The 20,472-nt window shown below is 35.8% G+C and overlaps 1 protein-coding gene across 6 annotated transcripts in view; it reads left to right on the top strand.

The window, feature by feature from the left end:
* The window catches only part of UNC13C (unc-13 homolog C), a 238,892-nt gene that overhangs the window by 74,265 nt on the left and 144,155 nt on the right, over positions 1-20,472 (top strand). For 5 of the 6 annotated variants that reach the window (XM_076347732.1, XM_076347731.1, XM_076347734.1 and 2 more), the window contains one exon: positions 3,383-3,447. In XM_076347732.1, coding sequence (XP_076203847.1) covers positions 3,383-3,447 — 65 coding nt within the window. Of the gene's footprint in view, positions 1-2,832; positions 2,856-3,382; positions 3,448-20,472 lie in introns of all 6 variants that reach the window. The other variant, XM_076347736.1, reaches the window with a different exon arrangement.

Raw genomic sequence — 20,472 nt, 5'->3', positions numbered from 1 at the left:
TTTGAAACTAATTTTGTCTCTGAAGATGCAGTCATTTCTTACAAAAAAAGAGATGCTCTCAAAATCTCGTTTTGGGAAATTTGTGTCAGTTGTCGTCTTTGTGCAATTTCTCTTGAGAAAAGAGGCCATTAGACTGATGCTTTTTTTTTTTAAGTTGCAACTGCAAAGAAAACCGAGTTAAACCAAACATGTAATACCTTTTTTCCCCTTCCTAATTTTTGATTGTCGCTCTCCCTCCTGAATTTAGGCAAAATTAGGTTCCAGTAAAGGAAGTGTAGTGAAATTAGATGAAGCTGGCTGAAACCCAAGAGAGGTAAAGAAAATTTCATATCTCCATCTCACGCTCTGCAATACAAAATTCCATTTAATATGGAAGACAAGTCTCAATAATTTTGTATTTCTTAATATAACTTTATAAACAACTGAATTAAACATATAATTCATGTGATTCTTTAGGCAGCTGGTAGCAAAGTACCTACAAACTATTTTAAAATTGCATTTCACATAAATAATACTGAGATTTATTATGCATCTTTAAATGGCAGTATTACAAATATTGTTATGATTAGATATTCTGGAAAGAAGGTGGAGGTTGCATGAACAGATTATGGTGAGGCTTCTTACCTTATGAGTGATGTCCTGCCTAAACTTTCCCTCAGTCCCCAAATTTCTCTTCACCTTTTGGACTCTGCCTTTTTTACGAGTTTGAGAATTAATTCAGTCTCAGTCTCTGCTACTTAGGGTCCTGTTGGTATATCCTTTCTTGCCTTTCCTCTCATTCATCTGTCCAGATGCTGCTCCAGCACTGTGGATTTAACTACTCCTCATATTTCCTTTAGCCCTGATAAAAGCATATCCCGCTTTGTTTCCACAGCCAGCCCAGCTTACAGACATCTGTTTACTCCTGGCTCCACTCTTACCCTGCTTACGAAAATTCTGTAATAATTTTGGAGTGGGAAAGTAGGATCGTGTGGTCTTCCAAATCTTCTTTATATGCTTGTGCAGAAAGAGTAGCCGATTGTATCTGATGTTGTCAGCCAAATACATTTCACAAATTAAAAAAAAAAAAAGAAAATATAAAGACTAAACTCATTCCTATAGATCTACTCAATCAAATAAGGGTAATTTGACAACTAAACCACTATAGCTTAATTTAGTAAAGAATTAATTTCTGAAGCAAAATAAAAATTCTAGTATTTCTGAAGGGGGGGCAGGGGAAGTGAGAAAACACCAGAATAGTTCATGTCCCAGCAGAAAAAATACCTTGGATTTTTCTAAAACACAAAAATAAAAATTGGTACCGTGTCCATTTCTATTCAGGAGAACTATGAAAACAGTCAATTCATGGCAAGCAGATATTCTTGGTGCACAGAGATGTGCTTACTCTATTTTTACTAAATCGTGGAATTTACTGTTAGTAATAGTTTTAATTTAATATTCTGTATAACTCAAAACATAAGTTTTCCTTGGGACAACAAACTATAGTTCATTCTTTTAGGCATACTCTTTCTAAAAGAATTGTTCACAATAGCTGTGAAAGAAAAGCTAAGATCTGTAGTCAAGCATAAGAAAATGGCAGATTTTGTGGTCTCACAAAGGAGGGAGAGACTGTTGCATAGTTGGATTTTTCCGTGGATTCAAATTTGGTGTTGTAACATTGCTAATACCAGGTAGCTCAATCCTCTTTAACCTTTTTGAGTAATACAAAATCAGATATAATCTGACTGCCAAAACATGTTTTGAACTGCTTATCTCCAGTTTCTATTCTGCCTGTTCTTGTGCATGTGCTTTTGCTTTGATCACATAAGTAGCCTCTAAAATTAGTGGCACAACAGAGCCTTTTGGTTCCCTGGATTGTTGGTACTATACTGTATGCACCTTTACATTTGCCGATAAATTTTTCATGTGTGTATTTGAATGTGATACTTTCCTGTAGATAAACTGGTTTAAAAATGAAACGTGGCACATGTTTAAGGTGTAAGTGGTCATTTTGTAATGTGGGATATCTCCAAGCATCTTAAAAATACCTGAACTGTTTAAAGGGCCTGTAGAATGTGTACTCCATTTGGGGAGGAAAAATGGAAAGATCAGTAAGGTGACAATTAAAACAATGCAGTTTCATGTATACACTGTACTATAAAGCATCAGGAAAAAAAAGAGACACTGGCGGAATAGTATATAAAAACAAATGTAAATGTATCTGTATTTTAAAATTGACAAGACAATAAAATAATGGTAACTTTTCCTGTCAGCAAGTATTTTCTGTCTGATAGTAAATGTGAATACATCACATTTTTGGATTAAGCAATTTATAATGATATATAGATATCGTATCTTATACTTTCACAATTGTAGTTCTATTGGCATTTGGGGGGTAATTTCTGTCATTATATGAATAGCTGTGATAGAATAGAATAGTAACGGTTCAGATTTTTATGGGGTTTTTTATATTCTTAGTAGAAACACTTATTTTCCTTGAAAATAGAGCATTATTTTTTTGAACACTGCAACTATATTAAATATTCATTAATATTAAAAAATATATTAAACAAAACAAAAAACCTAAAAATCATGTGGAGATGTGATACAGTATATAAGTTATATGGTATCCACACAGTCCTGCATAAGCAGCTTATCTACTGAAAACATCTTTTTGCGTGTTCAAAATGTAGCGAGGGTGGTCTTGCCGCCATGATGCAGCTAGGCACAAGTGTTACTTGGATTCTGCTCTGCATTAGCAGGTTAAAACAGTGACAGGTTTTTATAGCATAAGATATTTTCTCACACTGTTTTGTCTAACCTCTGTTCCCCTTCTTCCCAATTCTCTTTCAGATAGCGGTTCTGTGGATGAAAAGGTTTAAAATCACGTATTTACTATAGGGATCATGTATTTTGTTGATGTTTGTCACTTATTTGACCTGTTTGGTTCCTTCATTTTAGTTGTGAAATTTGCATGTTTGTCCCAGCTTTCCACTCTTTTGTTCTCCTTTGAGTGTATTGCAAATGTGTTGCATTTGTAAACAGGATAACCCTCACTGTTGTGCTTATCATAATTGCCAACACAGGGGTCTGCTACTGTCAAACACGGTATCTGGGATTTTTGCCTCTAATTATCATCTACACTGCATACGCTACAGGACTTAAAGGACAACAGTATTTGGGAAGCAATATCTTATCTTCCCACGGGTTCTTCCAGTGTGTTTCACTAAATGCTGAATGCTACCAAAATGTTTTCCAAAGGAATAGTTACTCTAGCTTTGGCCTGGAGCTGACCCTGCTAAACATTTTCATATTAGGTGTTACGTGTTTGATGCAGTTAAATTCTGTCCAAGACTTACTAAGAGCAAATGAGTAACTGTACTTTTTTTGGTCTTTATTAAAGGCGCGGATAGTAAGTGGAAGTTCCTTGGATACTTCCAAGCTTTATGCAGTCCAGGCATTTAGTGGGTAAGTACCAATATGACTGTAAATTTTGTTATTTCTATCTGCAAATTAGTCTCATAATGTTACAGTGTTTTTTCTAAGTTTTGTTCTTATAAGAATTTGAATTATTTTGAAAGGAAGATAGTCAGTTTCATTATGTATGCCTTTCCCTTTTAATTTTTTTAAGTCCTTAATTTTTAAGAAATTAATACAGCAATTCAGTTGCACAGGTCAACTGGATGACAATTTTTTTTTCACCTCTGCATACAAAATAAATGTCCTTTGAAGCTGTAGTTTGATTTTATGTCTTCATTTTAGTAAACGTGTAGTAATATAATAATATCAGTCTAATATTTGAAATCTAAAAGGTCAAGGGAAAAAGATCTTCCAGTTGCTGAGAGTGAATGTGGCAGAAACCTGTACACTTTGTTTGGTTGTCTCCAGGCAGAGTTATCTTGCATCCAGTTCGAGGGATTCCTTCCTTTGTGGAAAATCTCTCCTTCCTGTTTTGAATACCTTTTTATTATTCAGTTTGGAAAGGAAAAAAAGTAGAAGCCATTGGTAAAATTTATCAGGTATATTAGTTAACTATTTAAAAGGGATATTATCCTCTTGGTGGTGCACTATATAAGCACTGTTTGCTGTAGTTATGCTTTGTTACAAAGACAAGGTGATGAGATCAAATTATCTAATTTATCTTCCGTCTTCTCATCTGTACATCTTAAAGGCTATACAACAGAATCGAGACACTATGAAGTTTTTCCATTTAGATTCCTATGTTTTGGGGTTTTTTTCCCCCCTAAAAGGTACTAATGGTATTAATTTGCTTAATATAATTCACATGCTGCTGTGGAAGGTATCGTTAGGGTAATATTTGTACTTATTGCTAAACCTTAAGCAAATTTAAGAGCACTCTCCAGCTTTACAGTGGCTTAGGTAGTTTCTGCATATCTCAGTGTTGTATTTCTTCCTTTTCCAGCTCATAGAAACTTCAGAGCTGCTGTAAAAATGTGAGGCCATATGTGATGTTGTGCAGGATTAGTTGCTGAATGCAACGTGAAACATTTTTAAATACTGTAAGAGATAATTGATGTGGGTTTTTTATTAACTTGCTCTTTGGCATTAGAATAAAATTATAGTATACTTCTCTTGGCTTGCAGGTGACGCATTGCTTTCACTTTGATCAGTTGCAGTTTTCTCATAAGGTTGAAAAGGTCAAATGTATCTCATTACTAGAATTATAAAAACTTTCGCCTTGTATGTTGATCAGCACTATTTCTTACTATGCCAAAACAACTACTCCTCCTTTGAATGGGATTTTCCAAGTACTGTATCTCTCTACATTTTAAAAATAGAACAATTATAAGTGCTGTGAATTTTCTTTCCTGACTTCCAAATGGGAAATGTTAGTATTTCTGTTTGAATTATATTGTTTGTCAATATGAAACTAGCACATCTGAAGCAACTTTGTTTCTCTTGATTAGATTACTGATTTGAATACTTTTTCAGCAATGTATTAGCCACGAAAACATTTGCTAAAACACTCTATGCTGGTGTTCACATATTCTTCTAATGGAATCATGGAAGGCTTTCATCAGAACATTGCAACTGTGCCAGCAAATTATGACAATAACCTTTTGATTTGATATATGATAATTCATATTTGGTGGCTTCTTTGTTGAAAAAATCAATGCATATCAGAACCGGAAGGCGTCACAGAGGCAGCTTCTGATATTTGCCTCAAATTCTCTTTGTCATATCTGCAAAGAATGTATATCCTTCTTTTCTTTTTTTGTGCTATGCAATGTCAATTCATTTTTACTTATAGGCTTTTATGGCCTCAGATTTGAGTAATTTATGATTTGAGGTACCACAAATAGTAATGTACCTCACCACTGAGAAGCAGGAATCTGACATCTTTAAAACTACCACCGTAAGCTGTGGTCTGCTGAAACTAAGAATGATCATACTCAGAAGCATTAGTGTGTAAGCCTGGCACAAAACTTTGGGGTTTGTGCATTTAAAAGAAAAAAAAAAAAAAAAAAGCTGTTCATGCCTTTCAACAACTATTTTTGAGCAGTTTGGTGTATAGATCACTGCATAGTTTTCAGAAATAATAAGAGAACAATATTTAACATCAAAATGAGTTCAAATTCTTGAAATACAGTGTAGAAATTTACATTCTCAGATACTTTTATAGGTGCTGTTCAGTGCAGAATTGTATATTACATTCAATGCTGTATTCTTAGAGTAACAAGAAATGGAGGAAATTCCCTCCTTCCTATTTTGAATACCTTTTTATTATTCAGTTTGGAAAGGAAAAAAAGTAGAAGCCATTGGTAAAATTTATCAGTTATGTTAGTTAACTATTTAAAAGGGATATTATCCTCTTGGTGGTGCACTATATAAGCACTGTTTGCTGTAGTTATGCTTTGTTACAAAGACAAGGTGATGAGATCTTGTCTTTTTTCTCTAGAAAAATCAGAAATCTGAGACTGAAAATAAAGCTAGTCCAAAACTGTCTTGGATTTATCAGCTGTGATTTTTAATGACCCAATTTTGATCAGTGTGTGTGGTTGGGCTTTCACTGCTTAAGCTAGAGAATTGTTTCTTAACATAACCAAAATCTTAAGGAAAATTTCAATTTCATGTGATTTGTCTTTTTTCCTTATTTCCCCTTCTTTAAGTAACCTACTTCTTGTTTCTCTGTTACCTTTTATTGTTTGTCCCCCCATATGAGCAAGCTTAAGAAGAGAGAGCTCATTCTGTCATACTGCGTGCAATCTGCAAAACCAGAAGAGAAACAGTTTAACATCTAGTTAATGTGTAGTTTAGGAATAGCGTTTTGTAAGCGGACTCTGTGAGTGTAGGTACTGACAATCAAATATTGATACCTATGCATGCAGGAAGCTGCATGTGGCCATACAGTTTTGCTGTGTGCACTACTTTCCATAGCCAATTACTTAATTACAGTTTCCTAATAGGTGTAGGACTTAGAAAAGTAGTGTACAAGAGTGTATAGAATTCTTTTTCTGTGGGTTGCACACAAAAACCAATCTCATAGAAGTAAGGAGACCTTTTGCCACTGACAAAGACTATGCAGACAGAAGTTGCTCTCTTTGCGCTCTCTCTTCCATTCACAGGTGAATAAATTCAAATATTGAATCCTCTGAGAACAAGGTGTCAATCCCTTGTACAGACATCCTGTAACCACTGCATAGGACTACTTCAGATGACTGACAGTAGCACAATACTAGCTCATTTTTTTAGATTAAACCTTACTTCTTTTGCTGACAAAGTTTAGACTGGGCCTCTACTCCCTTTGCTGTCTGCAATATCTTTGTGCAAGCTTCTGTTTCACTAGGCCTCCCTGAAAACAGTGATGCAATTTTAATTTAACTTCTCATTCAGCTGAAGAACCCTGACATCTCAGACTGTTGTGGCTCTGTTTTAATCACACTTCCTACTCTACTCCTGCATGCAAAAGCTAATCCTAAATTCTAGAATCCCTCAGCCTCTTCACTGCCAGCATAACTGGCTGCAGCCTTAGCTATGACTCCTTTTCCCTTTTACTGTCCCCAAAGTTGTTGCTGTTTGAAGTGAGGGAAGTTTCTTTCCCTCACAACCCTTGATACCTTGCTTTATCTATACAGAAATATCTCAGTTGCCTCTTTTCTGCCTTATTCTTCCCTCTCTCTCATAGCACAATGCTGTGAACCCACCTCACATGCACCAGCACATCCCAAGTCCATGGCACAGACTGCAACTCTTCATTCTCTGCAGTGATCTCCACTTGGCTGCATGAAATGAGAGAAAAGTCAGGATGAGAAAGAAAAGGCAAAGACCAAATACAGTTTTCCTGGGGCTTCTCGTGCTACTTCTCTGTTAAAAGGCAAAGCTCCATCTTTCCTGTTCTTTCCCTGCCAGTATCAAATAATATCTTCTTCATTTTATTTTTCTTCTTCATTTTATTGAAGATGAGACACTTCAGAATTCATCCTTTCAGTATTTTTGAAAAGTACATGGAGGTCAGCTGGGTTTTTCATCATGTGTATGAATCTATGGTAGTACTGTTTTACTTTTTCCACAGACTTGCTCTGTATTAATTCACTGCTTGCCTGGTGGCAGTGATGTCAGAGACTGATAATTTTACCACATGGCCTAATCCATTCTGAAATTTGCTAATGGTACACAGATGGTGCTGCATGCAGATGATTACTGCTTTCCTTCAGTGGCATGTCTTCAATGGTAAAACAAATTTATTTTTCTTGAATTCTCTGACAAATTCAAATAGATGATTGTTATGCAGAATATCTTCAGAAGCACACAAAAAATAGTCAATATTATAGGTTTTTTTTCTTGCCTTGAATGATAAGTTGTGTGCCATCAACTTCGTCATCTTCTGTGTCAGGACATTGTTGGGTTGTTATTATTGGAGGTGGGGAGGGGAGTAGAGAATTTAATGTATCACCTATATAACATGAACAATTTGTCTATGGCTGTAGTGTTTAATGTTCCAAAGACTATACACAAAGACTAATATTTCACTGTCAATACAGCATTGCCCAGTTTGTTAGATCTGGTAATGTAGCTATTCCCCTGTTTTTCAACAAAATTTGATCTCACAATCCGGATCAGCATATTAATCTTTGCTTCCAACCGATAGCAACAATCTTTGCATACTTACAGTCCTCTTTGATGTTATTAGAAGGATCGAATTTGTTCCTGTACAGAGAATTTGTGCATAGGAGAATTTCTAGTTCATGTCCCCAGTGTTGGGGCTATTTCAGTAAAGGTGCAAGAAAAAGTACTAAATATGCAGTTGTCCAAGAATAAGATTGAAATGTGTGTTTTCAGTGCACATATATATTAGTGGAACTGTATTCTCCCAGTGGATTTTCCTGCTCTCCACTTAAAACTGAAATGGATCTTCCCAGGCAGGTGTACATTTATTGTTTATCTATCTGTGAGGTATGAGAGTTTGGTGGGTCAGCCTTTCCATGTCTCTACTGAATATTGTTCACCTTATTGTGCACCAATCCCCTTTTGTGCTGTTACCTTTTAGTTTTGTCTGTGTCCTTGAAATGATTTTTTTTTTAATTAGTTCTGTAATTTCTTTCCTTTATATAGTGCTTCTAACTAAATATTTATATTGGGGAAAAAAGTAATTAACAGCATTTTAAAAGGTTTAAAAAAGAATATAAAATGCTATACCTGTTCTACTACCAGGAGTAACATGGAAATAACTTGCTTACAGACCCCCCAGTTGCTTCCCCCCTACCCCTCAATATATGCAGGAGTCTAGTGGCTATTACCTTTATCCTTCTATATGTGCCTGTATCCACAGACTACCAGTCTTCAGCCTGAATGGCAGTGATCAGAATTTCTAATGTAGCCCTTCTTTAGCATATTACCTTGTTTATGCACTTTCCCTCTGTCTTCCCACCAACCCAAAACATAGATACACAGGCTCCTATCTGCTCCAAGCTCCTTCATTCCAGCCTTTCATACAATTAGCTCCTCCCAAGTTTAAAAATATGGTCTTTGTTGTTGTTGTCGTTCTCTCCCTTTGAACCTCACCCCTCAAACAATCCTGACATCTCAAACCACTGCAAGGCCACTGCTACCTGCTCCAGCCAAACCTTTGCCAAAGCTGCCCTTCTCCCCGTTTCCCTTTAATCTTCAAAAAGAATGGAAAGGTCACTGTTTATACCAGATTGTGCGAAGAGGCAGCTGTTGGACCCAGATGAATTCAAAGTTTGATAAAAGGTTCACAAGGCCCTCATAAAGTGAGAATTCATATAGCCTTAGTGGAGTATAACTGGAGAACGACTCTGAAAAACGAAAGCAGTGCTGCAGTTGTGGAAAGAAATATTCCTTCCCTCAAAAAATTTTAAACATGGATTTGAGGTTTTAGTGGGGGGTTGGATGTTTGGGCTTGTTGGTTGTTTTGCAGGTTGATTTTTTTGTTTGTTTTCTTCTTTCTTGTTGAGAACTGTTTTGCCTCTAACTAAGCTTAATCACATCAGCAATACAAGGAGAGTAATTAATGATGCTCCAGGGTCCATATAAGGTAGTAGAGAAGTAGGAGACGAGTATAGTTTTTCTTCTAGAAAGATAATTCGAGAACAGGTTCATTCATGTCAAAATACAGAACGCCGACTACTAAACAATACAAGCCCCAGTGTCCTGCAGGTAAAGCAACTGCTTCAGATGATTCCTTGGATTCTAGTTGACTATTGCCATAAGGAACACGTTAATTTCTCATGCAGAAAACAGGATTTATTATCATTTCACTAGATTCTTACAGAGAAGGGTACCGCTTTATGATGAAAGCAACTGGAAACATCTTGCCTTGTGGTTTCTTCCTCTATCATTTATAAACTGATCTGTTAAAATATCTACTGGTAATCAAAAGGCAATTGGAAGTGGGTTTTGAAGCATACTAACCTAGACTGACTGTTAAACTTGTGGATGCCAAGTGCAAACAATATAAAGAAATTTTTAGAACATAGCTAACTAGAAACACTCTAGACACCAGACCATATCTAGCAGTTTTTCCAAAGTTGTCTTATTTCTCTGCAGAGTATGTATTCTATCAGTATTACTGAAGTGAGAGAGTGCATCCAGATACTAATTTATTCCTAGTTTTTTGCGGTTGAAATATTAGCCAATAACTAGTCTTAGCCTGGCTTCAAAATTCCCCCAGTCGACATATCTCTGATACTTGGAACCTCTCTTGTTTCAGCAAAGATTTTAATGTGTCATTCGTATTTCAAGGTAGTTAAAGACTAGGAGTAACAAGTTTGGGCGTTGTTTCTTTTTGGTAATACTTCTACAGATAATCACCAATATACCTCTATATGGTATTCATGTTTGGTTTTCCTCCCATTTTTTCAGTCCAGGTAAGAGTTCTTGTCTAGTTCAGCTGGAATTTAATTTTTTCAAACAGCAGAATGAATTTTTTCAGCACAGTGTGCTGGTAGATTGCACGGCTGCTTTTCCATTCCCTGGTCAAGCATTTTGTACTTCATCTGACAAGGTATGAGTAAGCAAATCACATCTCACTTTCCAGCACTTTGTATACTGAGATTTCTAGACATTCTTCATTAAAATGACTCATGATAATAATAAAGAAATATACACTTGCATTTGATAATGATGATAAAGAAAAAACATTCTGGAATGATTCAGTGAAGGACTTAGCCCTGATTAACTTTGTGTTTGAGGTAAAAGTCACCTACTTTTTCTTCAGTATGCGATAGAGCTGCCTTAAATACATAAAGTAGGTAAAACGTAGACTTTGTTTACATTGGCATTTTGTCCCAGTTATATTTATATGTCCTTAATATTTTGCAGATGATAATTGGAATGAGTTTTAGTAATACTTTTTTTTTTAACGAAAAAATGGGCACTTCTTGACCATATAAAACTTCTAAGCAAATATTTGTGATTTTTACAGATACACAGAGAAAAAAATCAGATCTCAACACTTTGCTAAGCCGAACTCGAGCTTGAAATCATAACGAAAAGATTGCAGGGGCAGGTACAGATTGAGTAGAAGACTAAGCTATTTAGAGAGACAGAGGTGTGAGTTATGGCAAACTACTGACTGAGCATAAATTACACCACTAATGTCATAATAAGATATCTTTATATTATGTAGTCATCTGTCTTGATTCTGTCGCTCTTGCTGTTCCCTCAAAAGCCATGTTGTCCTTTTCTTTCTTTGGTAACATCATCAGTGTTCTTAATTCAGACATAACTTTTTCTCCCGGGAAAAGACTATTAGTCATTCTTGAATTTTGGATTTTTTTTTTCCTTGCTATATGCTACTCCTTAGTGATCAGTAAAAGGAGTCCAGTAAGAACCTCAATTTTAATCATATTTTGTGTTATAGAGCAGAATAATAGATGGAAGTGATTTTACAGACATTGCTTGTCAGAAGTAGCTCTTTCTGGCATAAGAATGCTTTATACATGTGATGGGTTTTATTCACTGCTGATGGAACGGCTCCTGAGTAACAAAGAGCCCTGAGAATAAGAGTTTTCTGAGTTTATTTCTTAGTCTCTGTGCATTTACTTTTCACAACCTCAGAAATGTTATTTTATGTCTATCATGCTTTTGCTGAGATTTGTAGATGTGTCTAGAAGTTGCAATTTGGGTCTACCTTGATCTTTATGTTCTTGAAAAGAAAATTCTACTATCAGAACCCTGCATCAAAGACTGTTTATGTGAAAATATAAAGGAAATGCATAAACAGCCTATGAATCCCTTCCTCTTTCTTACAGAATGCTGCAGGTGCATCAGAAGGAGGTATGGGGGAAACAGATTATCTCCTAAATGTATAGGATAATAGTTAGGATAGTGCTTGGAAAGTGGTAATGCTCTTAAGGGTTAAAATAAACTCTCCCATACTCTAGGTAAGCGCTTTACCCATTCAACTAAGATATGAAATGGATTACCATTTTTTTTCTCTTTAAGCGAGAAGGAACTTTACAAACAGAAACAGAGGGATGCCTTTGAGGATTTTAATATGGCCAAAAGGCAATTTGGGAATTTTCTGTGAAAAAAAATTGTGTCAATATGGACTTGATGCTTTAGAAGAATTAGGCGAAAATCCTGAAGATTGTACTTTTAAAAAAAGCATCCAAATTACACAAATGGATTTGAACTAGACTCTTATCTCTCCTTGCATATCTGTCAAACTTCAGCAATAACTTGGTTAGTAGTACTGCTTACTCCTTGCTTAGCTTTTCAAGAATCCCTCTTTGAAATTTTACAAGTCAAGAATGATGTGTCTAGATTTGCTCTGAGAGGTTCAAGACACTTTTCACCTGCTTACTAGCTAATACCAAGTCCAATTAAAGTTGTTCTCTTCATTGTCAAGTTTCTGTTCTTGTTTCTCGTGTTTCAGATCTGCTGTCTCTTGCTGATTTCTCTACTTCTTCCATTTCATCCTTCCTCTTAACTCTCAGGTGAAGTGTGCTCTACTTGTCACCCACACCCATAAGGAGCTCACAGCCTCCCAGATTCCAAGTCTTTTCTGCACTTTTCATATTGACTTAACTCTCCTTGTTTTATGTTTAACTGTCTTATGAAAGACTTTCTGATCCAGCACGTGGAGCAGAAATAAATTGTCTTGACTGTCATTGAAGAAGTGTTAATTTGGATGCTACCCAGACTCAAACATGTATAGGCTGGGAGCAATCAGTTATGTATTCCTGTGGACGTATTTCTAAATCCATGTGATATCATGTCTGCAGAAATTATTAATTAATCAGAGGTGGAAATGTAGTAAAGCTGTTTGGCCATGATTCCATGATGATACAGCATTCTGAAAGCTCACAGCTACATAAATATCTGGATTTAAAAGATAAATTAAGGTTTGGGGTTGTGGGTTTTTTGGGGGTTTTTTGTTGTTTTGGGGGTTTTTTTTGTAAGATACAGTCTCACCACCTTCATTAGAGTGTCACTGATGTTTTGGTATTGCTTTTAATCTGTTTTATCTCTGCCTGCTCCAGGAGGTTTATATTCTTATTTTGATTAGATGATATGATCCTATGATAATGACAACCACAGAGATGCATGTTGTCAAAGGTAAACTAAGTGTAGCATGTTATTACCTTACCTGGTTCTAGGAAGGTCTCCATCCTGTTTCTGCACATGAATTTGTCTTGTGGAACTTCCGATCTCCACCTTATAAATTCTCACAAGCTTTATGCAAATTGGTTTTTTTCTTTCCCTTGTTGATCTCTTTTCATTATGGTCATGTTGATACTAAGGAAACCGTTTACATAGACTTCAAGGATAGTAGAGGGAATTCGAAATGAGTCCTTGGTTTTATGGTATTGCAACAGTTCTGCTAAAGGAGCGTTAATTTTGAGAAGGATGTTCAGATTTTTCTCTTCCCTGTAAATGTTGAGACCAGATTTTCCTTCTAGACAGTTTTTGCAGCACTGTGAATACTCTGTCGTTAGTGTTGCTACTGATTTGCTGTGGTGCAAGGGTCAAGAATACCAGCAAATGTGGTTTTAATGCTGTTTTGCTGATGCTTGGGTTTTAATAACTTTCGTTTGGGCCTTAGGAGATATAAGTGTTTTGGGGGGGTTTGTGTGGCTGGTTTTTGTTTTGGTTTTTTTTTTTCCCAAAATACTGAAAAAAAATAAAGGAAAAAAATTTACAGGTTGAAATGGTGGCACTTTGAAGCCACATCACCCAAGGCTAGCATAAAGTCATTGTAGTTGGCTAGCATCATCTCCCTGTAATGTGACAAGAAGTATGACAGGAAAGAGAAATGAGGTTAGAACTTCTTTGCAAGCAACTTTATTTTTTCCAAAAGCTGAGATGGCCCCAGAGGCCTGTTAGCACGATTTAGAGTATCTGTTGTTCTGCTTTGGCTTACACCTGGGGATGAAGCATTCAACAGATTTGTGATCAGAAGGCAGCACAGGGAGGCTCAAAGCTGTAGTCACAGTCTGTTTTGCTGCCTCAGCCAGAATCTGAGCATCTGTCAATATATCCTAATGTGTGATTAATTAATATCTTTACTATAGAAATATGATTAACAAACATAATATCAAAATTTTCATGACATTAATATGCGTACTCACTTGAGCACAGTCTGTCAAAATTTGAGTGGTTATAGTCATTTAGTATTATCTAGTCTACCCCAGAATTTTCTGACAGCTCCTTGAATTGGCCAGGATAAGAGGCTTTCTTCTATGGAGGGATTTGACTCACTTTTTTTCATTTCTTAATATAGTATTTTTAGCTCATATTAAGACTCTTTTAATCCAACTTTCATTTTCAGAGAAAGTGCTAGGTATTTCTTTGGTGGCATTTTAATATACCGAGGACCAGGAAAAGCTGTAAATCCAGTCCTATAATTACTTTTATAATGCTGTTTTTTTCTCCCAGTATTCATATACAATTTTAGAGCTCCAATTTCAGTTTTCCACTCCAGCAAAAATTATGTATTGCTACCCAAGTGTGGATTTGTGGGTCTTCAGACAGTGTGGCTGTCTCATAATTATTTTCATTAACTTGCATGGTTCCATTTTTATGTTTTTCCGAAAGCCACTGGCTACATTTTGTGATTATAATATGCAGCAATGATACATTTCTTCTTCCCTTCCTCACCCCCTAGTTCAGTCTTCATAAATTCATCTCAATTTTCATGAGATCAGACCAGCATTATAAGTTATTAAAGCTGCCTAGGTGTCTTATTTATCACATTTAACTACATAAGCTTAATTATGCTATAAAACATCTAATCTGAAATATATATAATCCTAAGAACTTCAAGAAAATGAAGTATCCCAGTAACCTAAAATGTATGTTCAATACTGAGTGATTTAAAAAACAAAACAGTGAAACCTCGCCTCTTCATTTTCGTCATTATTTTCATCTGGAAATGAACTCACTTACACAGACCTTAAAGAGTGGCTGTGATTCTTTCCAAAGTTTTTATGCCTAGGAATGAAAAAAAGAAGAAAAAGTAAAAACCTCTTTATATTAAATGGTAAGATGTCTCATTTTTTAACGGCAAAAAAACCCACCATTTTTGCAATGATTTATTTTGATCAAATACAGGTATTGTGACATGATTGATGCCTTTCATAAAATTAAAATTGTTAAATATTTGTAATGTTACTATAACTTAAACTGTAATTTTCTAAGAACCACTAGTGAATATGTACAGTACCACAACTCTCAATTTGTAATTCAGTCCTCTAAAACTGAAGAGCGAATTGGGGGGAAAAAGGTTGGGGAGGGGAGAAAGGTTGGAAGTTTTTGGACAGTTAAATATATCAAGTGTACAGCAGAGAGTACCACACTAAGAATCACAATTTCCAAATAGAGTTTTGAACAGTTTAGTAGAGGATCTGTCTGCTTATGTGGGCTGAAAGGAAAACGTAGTTGGTCAAGTCCTCATCTGCACAAAAGTGGTACACGTGTATATACATATATGCATACATACAGATCATCTGTCACGTTCTTCACCATACAGGCTACCTACCAGTTACAGAACAGAAATTATTACCTGTTTTGCTATTGGGAGTTGCATCTGAATTGCTACGCTAAACTTCCAGTCTAGAAAAAAAATCAGATTTTTATTGGAAGACGTTATCGTTTTCATCAGAGTTCATTTTGAGGGTTTTGATAATAGCTTTCAAGTTCTATGTTTGTCTGTAATAAAGAAGAAAGAATAATTTAACTTGAATGAACAGTGTTGGCCTGATGAATGCTAGCAGGATAAGACTAAATAGGGTATTATTGTTGCTGCTGTGACTAAGTGGAAACGATTTATTGTAATGTTTTAAAGCTATTCATGTGACTTATTTTAACTTTCTTCAGAATTTATTGACAGCCCAAATATTTGGGAATCTCTACAAAGAATTTTTCTTTATACCTGAAGTACAGACAGGTGCAAGCCAAATTATTTTAAAATGTCATGTGACACCAAAAGTCAGCATAAAGCAGATCCAATTCTCTCTGGAAAATTGCACCAGAACTGCATTCTCCTTGCGCTGAAGATGTATTTATGCTTTTCTCCCCTCCATATCCTGTTGGTTTTTGGCTGACATTTTGAACTAATGAATTTACCAGCTCCCAGTTTAGTTACAAATAAATAAATAAAAAAAAAATCAGTTCCCTAGCAGGCGAGTCCTGACTTGGTAGAACTCTAGAATAATTAGTTTTCTGTTGTCTAGTCGCTGGCGGAGATGGAGTGAAGCCAATTGATTGTGCAGGGTGACAGCTTATCTGATTAAGTATTTGTGTGTGAACCTAACACATCACTGTGTTCTGTGCTGTATCTTAAGAGAGCCAAGGAAAATGGGTCCATACAAGCCCTACTCAAGACTGTGAAGCAGAACTGATCAACTGTAGGGAAAAACTTCTTGCTGCTGTCTTAGCCAGCTTGTTCACGCTACAGGCAGTTACAATATTTCAGGCATAGTGTATCATACATGCACTGAGCTCTCATTTGAGTATAAAGAAAAATGTCCTAATGGGCAAAAGGTAAAAACTATCATTTCACCAAAACTGGACAGTTCCAGAAAGTGTAGAAATATTTGTACCGTTCCTTTTAAATTATTTGCAATAATTAGAAAAATTAATTATTCTTATGTGACAAGTTTATATCTTTTATGCCTTGTTTTGTCCTTTTGCCTACAAATACCCTTTGGACCAACAGGCCTCTATGCTGTACAGGAAATCTTTACCGGGTCACAGCTGTTAAGATATCTTTTATCCAATGCAGTGCATAGTTCAGAAATTATTAATCCACTGTAAGGCCATTGATATGAAGGCAGCTTGTAGTCCTCCATTCCTTACTGCACTGGTAAACAATGCCATGACCTTCTATCACTGAAAGATGATTAAAAAAAAAGTAATTTCAAACTTAGCTCCTTTGTTAGTCAACTACTTACTTTTTTTTTTTTAATGACTGTGACTACTTTAATGTCAAAACTAAGTTCCTGTACAAAAGTTTTAGCAATAATATCAACAATTTTGAGCTAGGACCATTATGGAAGAACATTCTGAATTCTTTTCTAGTTAAAGGATTTTCAACAAGAAGAACACCTAATACTGTTGACACGTATTTGTTAGTATTGAGGAATTTATTGATCTCTGTCTTTTAGAGACTGCAGGTTAAGCTTTAGTTTTTCAAAATCTTGGAAATAATCCCCTTCGTACATCAGGAGTTTTTCCAGAACCTAGAACAAGGAGTGCATTCTTCCCCTGTACTGGTTTTATATCTTTAATTAGGTTTGGTCAGTATGGATCAAAATGAAACTGCAAACTCTTTTCTTAAATCTCCAAAATTACTTTCAACTTTTGCAGAAGAAGAACTTGTCTGTGAACCAATAGGTGATCATACAATAAAGTAGAACTTAGGCCTTGTCCTTTAGCTAAATGTGATATACGTTCTGGGGAGTACATAAAGGTCATGCTTCTTTCAAGCTTTTGCTTAGGAAACTAGTACCTTAATAGCAACTCACATCCCTTAAAACAACGTTAAGCCCCTATAATAGGAAATTATTATCTGTATTCAGAGTATTACACATAATACACCCCATAAGTATAATGCCAATAAATGATACACAACTTAAGAAACTTCCTGCAAAAGCTTATCTATTAACAATAAAGTGCCTCATAACTTGAAGACATCACAGAGAAAGAACACCCAAATGCATTTTCACCTTACTCAACTTCTACAGATCTTGAATTTTTTTTTGCTCAGGTCTCTTAAGAAAGCAATATTTTGAATCGATTTATACCCATATTCCTCACTTCATTCTGAGTGTGGTCTGTGACTCAATCCTGCACAGTGCCAAGAGACTTTGTGCAAAATACTGAGTGCCATTTTGAAGAAAAGGGTTTGAGGAGGTTTGGCATCTCTCAGGATCAAGCAATTTAATCCAACACCAAATGTCTGCTTTTTTTAATAACAATATACAACTTAAGGATGAAAGCATCACTTCATTTCTGAACCATGTTATGAGTGTAAAATATATCTTTTATTTTCTTTGCAAGATAATGGGTGAAAATTCATTGTCAAACGGAATTTCCCTGAAGATCATCAATGCTTGAGGAGCTCAGAAGTGTTCTCCTACTAGGAAATAAAATTTACTCTCCTACCGGCTATGTGAAACTAGTTGTTCCTTTGTGATGTGATAGTGAAATGTGATTATATTTTTTTTAACTAATGGGAAAAGGGATACAATTTAGGGAAAAACTTTAGTAGTTATAATTTATTCAGAAAAATAAAAAAAAGCATTGCATTTTCCTCATCTAACTTTGGCACTATATGAAAAATAACACTAAGTTATTAAGACAGATGAAAGATCTTTTGAAGTCTAAATGGTTGATGATGTTGGGTGAGCTGGGCATGGGGGTTTTAGAATTTAATCTCAGTCCTATTTGAATTTGTGGAGGAAGTTTCTTGACTCCACAGGGTTTTTTAAAGTTAAACCCATGAATTTTGGGGATTGACTCTTGTGTATATCAGTGTAAATATTAGGAGATCTTTATCAAGGTCTTTGCAGGTATGTTGAACTACAAGATTAAATGAATGTGTGGATGATCCTGAACATTGTATTTAATCTTTTAAAATCCATATGAGAAACAATGTTCAGAGTGTCTTTGTTTATTACAAGATATGAGAAACAGGCTTTATTCCCTCTATGGGATTTATCTGTGTATCAACAGCTCCCAATGTATAACATCTAACTTACTTTTGAGTTTTAATATTTGGCAGCTGTGATGAGTGCTTCATCACAGTAACAGTCTGTGGGACTGGAGTGTGCAGCAGTATTTGCTGACTCATTATTTCTAGTGTTAGCTTTACCAGTTAACCGTTCCTTGATGCTAATTGATCTCTTGCATCCAAAGCATGGATTTCAGTGTTATCCACGCCACAATACCTATTAGTTTTGCCCCAAATATTTGTTTCCACTTTGTGGTTTTGTAAGTTTATTTTTTATTCCATCTTAGGGATTTGTCCCCTGCTATGTAAAAGTACTCTTTGACCTTAAGGATAGCTTCTGAAATTCCTATTGTAATTTATTCTACTTGGAGAGTTGCCCACTAAGTAGTCTATTAGGCAGATTTGCTCTATTCATTTCATCCCTCTTTTATGCTGTAACTGCACTTGTGTCTCACATATCTTAGACACAGGACTTTGGGCAAGGAAGCACCCCCATTTCTCTGCAGGTCAGAAGCTGGACCTGTCCAGAGTACTGATACTGCCAAAAGTAAAGTTTCACCAGAACTTCAAAGTATGGGGATTGTCGAACAGAAGGTGAACAAATACCTCCAATAATATAGATGCCATTATGCCATTTTACTTTTCCTCTTCTCTGATTTTAGTTCAGCTAAGCTTCACCCAAGCAGAACTTTTCAAGTTTATCAAGCATGCTCCAAGAAAGTAAATTTGCTGCTCTGCATCTGTTGAAAGTAAAACATGGAAATATATACTGCCAGTCTATTGCTGTGTCCATTTCTTCCAGAAGCCTGTGGAATAGTAAGAGGACCAAGTAGAACCCTATTTTATTCCAAGTGAGAGATAAATTATTGTAGGCTTTGCCTTAAAAACAAAGCAAACAAAAAAACCCAACAACAAAAAACCAAGCAAAAACAAACAAACAAAAACCCCCCAGTGATACAGAGTCTGACCAAAGATCCATCTAGCCAAGCATCCTGCTCCTCCTGACGGTGGCCAAAAGCAGATACCTAGGAAATTGTCAGAAAAGAGTAAGCATTGCATGAGATGATATTTCCTTAGGATATTCTCCTAGCCTAGCCTTCTAATAGTTTGTAATTCAGAGATTGCTTAAACCAGAATTTGGTGCTACAAAAAAAGACACCATTAATGTATTTCACTTCTCTTAAATCATTTGGAGTTCTAATTTGAGTTCTGTTGGCTTGCGTTGGCTTATATTGAAGATATTAGCAGTGGAGGTATCGGAGTAGAGGGATATGTCTGCCCCTGAACTGCTTACAGTCTGGCATATTAGCATAATCCAGCGTTGATTTCAGTTTATATCAATATGCTAGGCTGTAAATCGTGACAGCTGACGTCTCCGATTCATAATTCCTTTTGAATTTAGCTGCAGCTGTGGAACTGTAACATTTATATCCAACAGGAACCATCAGCCAGAGTCTTGGCTTAAATAAATATGGAATTTGTCAACTCTACTAGTGGCAAGGGGTTGTAATCTTCAAGTCAGCAGAGGAGTATTTGGGACAAAGTATTGACCCTTTGGAAGGAAGTGAAAATTCTGTCACTAATTTCAATTAAATCTCTTTTCATCCAATAATTGTGATTGTGTATAAATTAAATGAGGGCTTTCAAATGAGAAACTGTTTGCTCTGATGTGTACTTTTTTTGTACATAGAGAATAGAGATAGAAGAACAACTGAAAAGGGTATTTGAGACAGTGCCAAACAGAAGGAGCATGGAGGGGAAAATGTTTGGTCTTGAAAAATATGGTATCCCAGTTTCTCTGAGAATCTCAAAAGTATCTCTGAATTAGATCT

The sequence above is a fragment of the Aptenodytes patagonicus genome, chromosome 10 (assembly GCF_965638725.1).
Source record: "Aptenodytes patagonicus chromosome 10, bAptPat1.pri.cur, whole genome shotgun sequence".
Classification (NCBI taxonomy): domain Eukaryota; kingdom Metazoa; phylum Chordata; class Aves; order Sphenisciformes; family Spheniscidae; genus Aptenodytes; species Aptenodytes patagonicus.
This window is presented reverse-complemented; position numbering and strand designations above follow the sequence as displayed.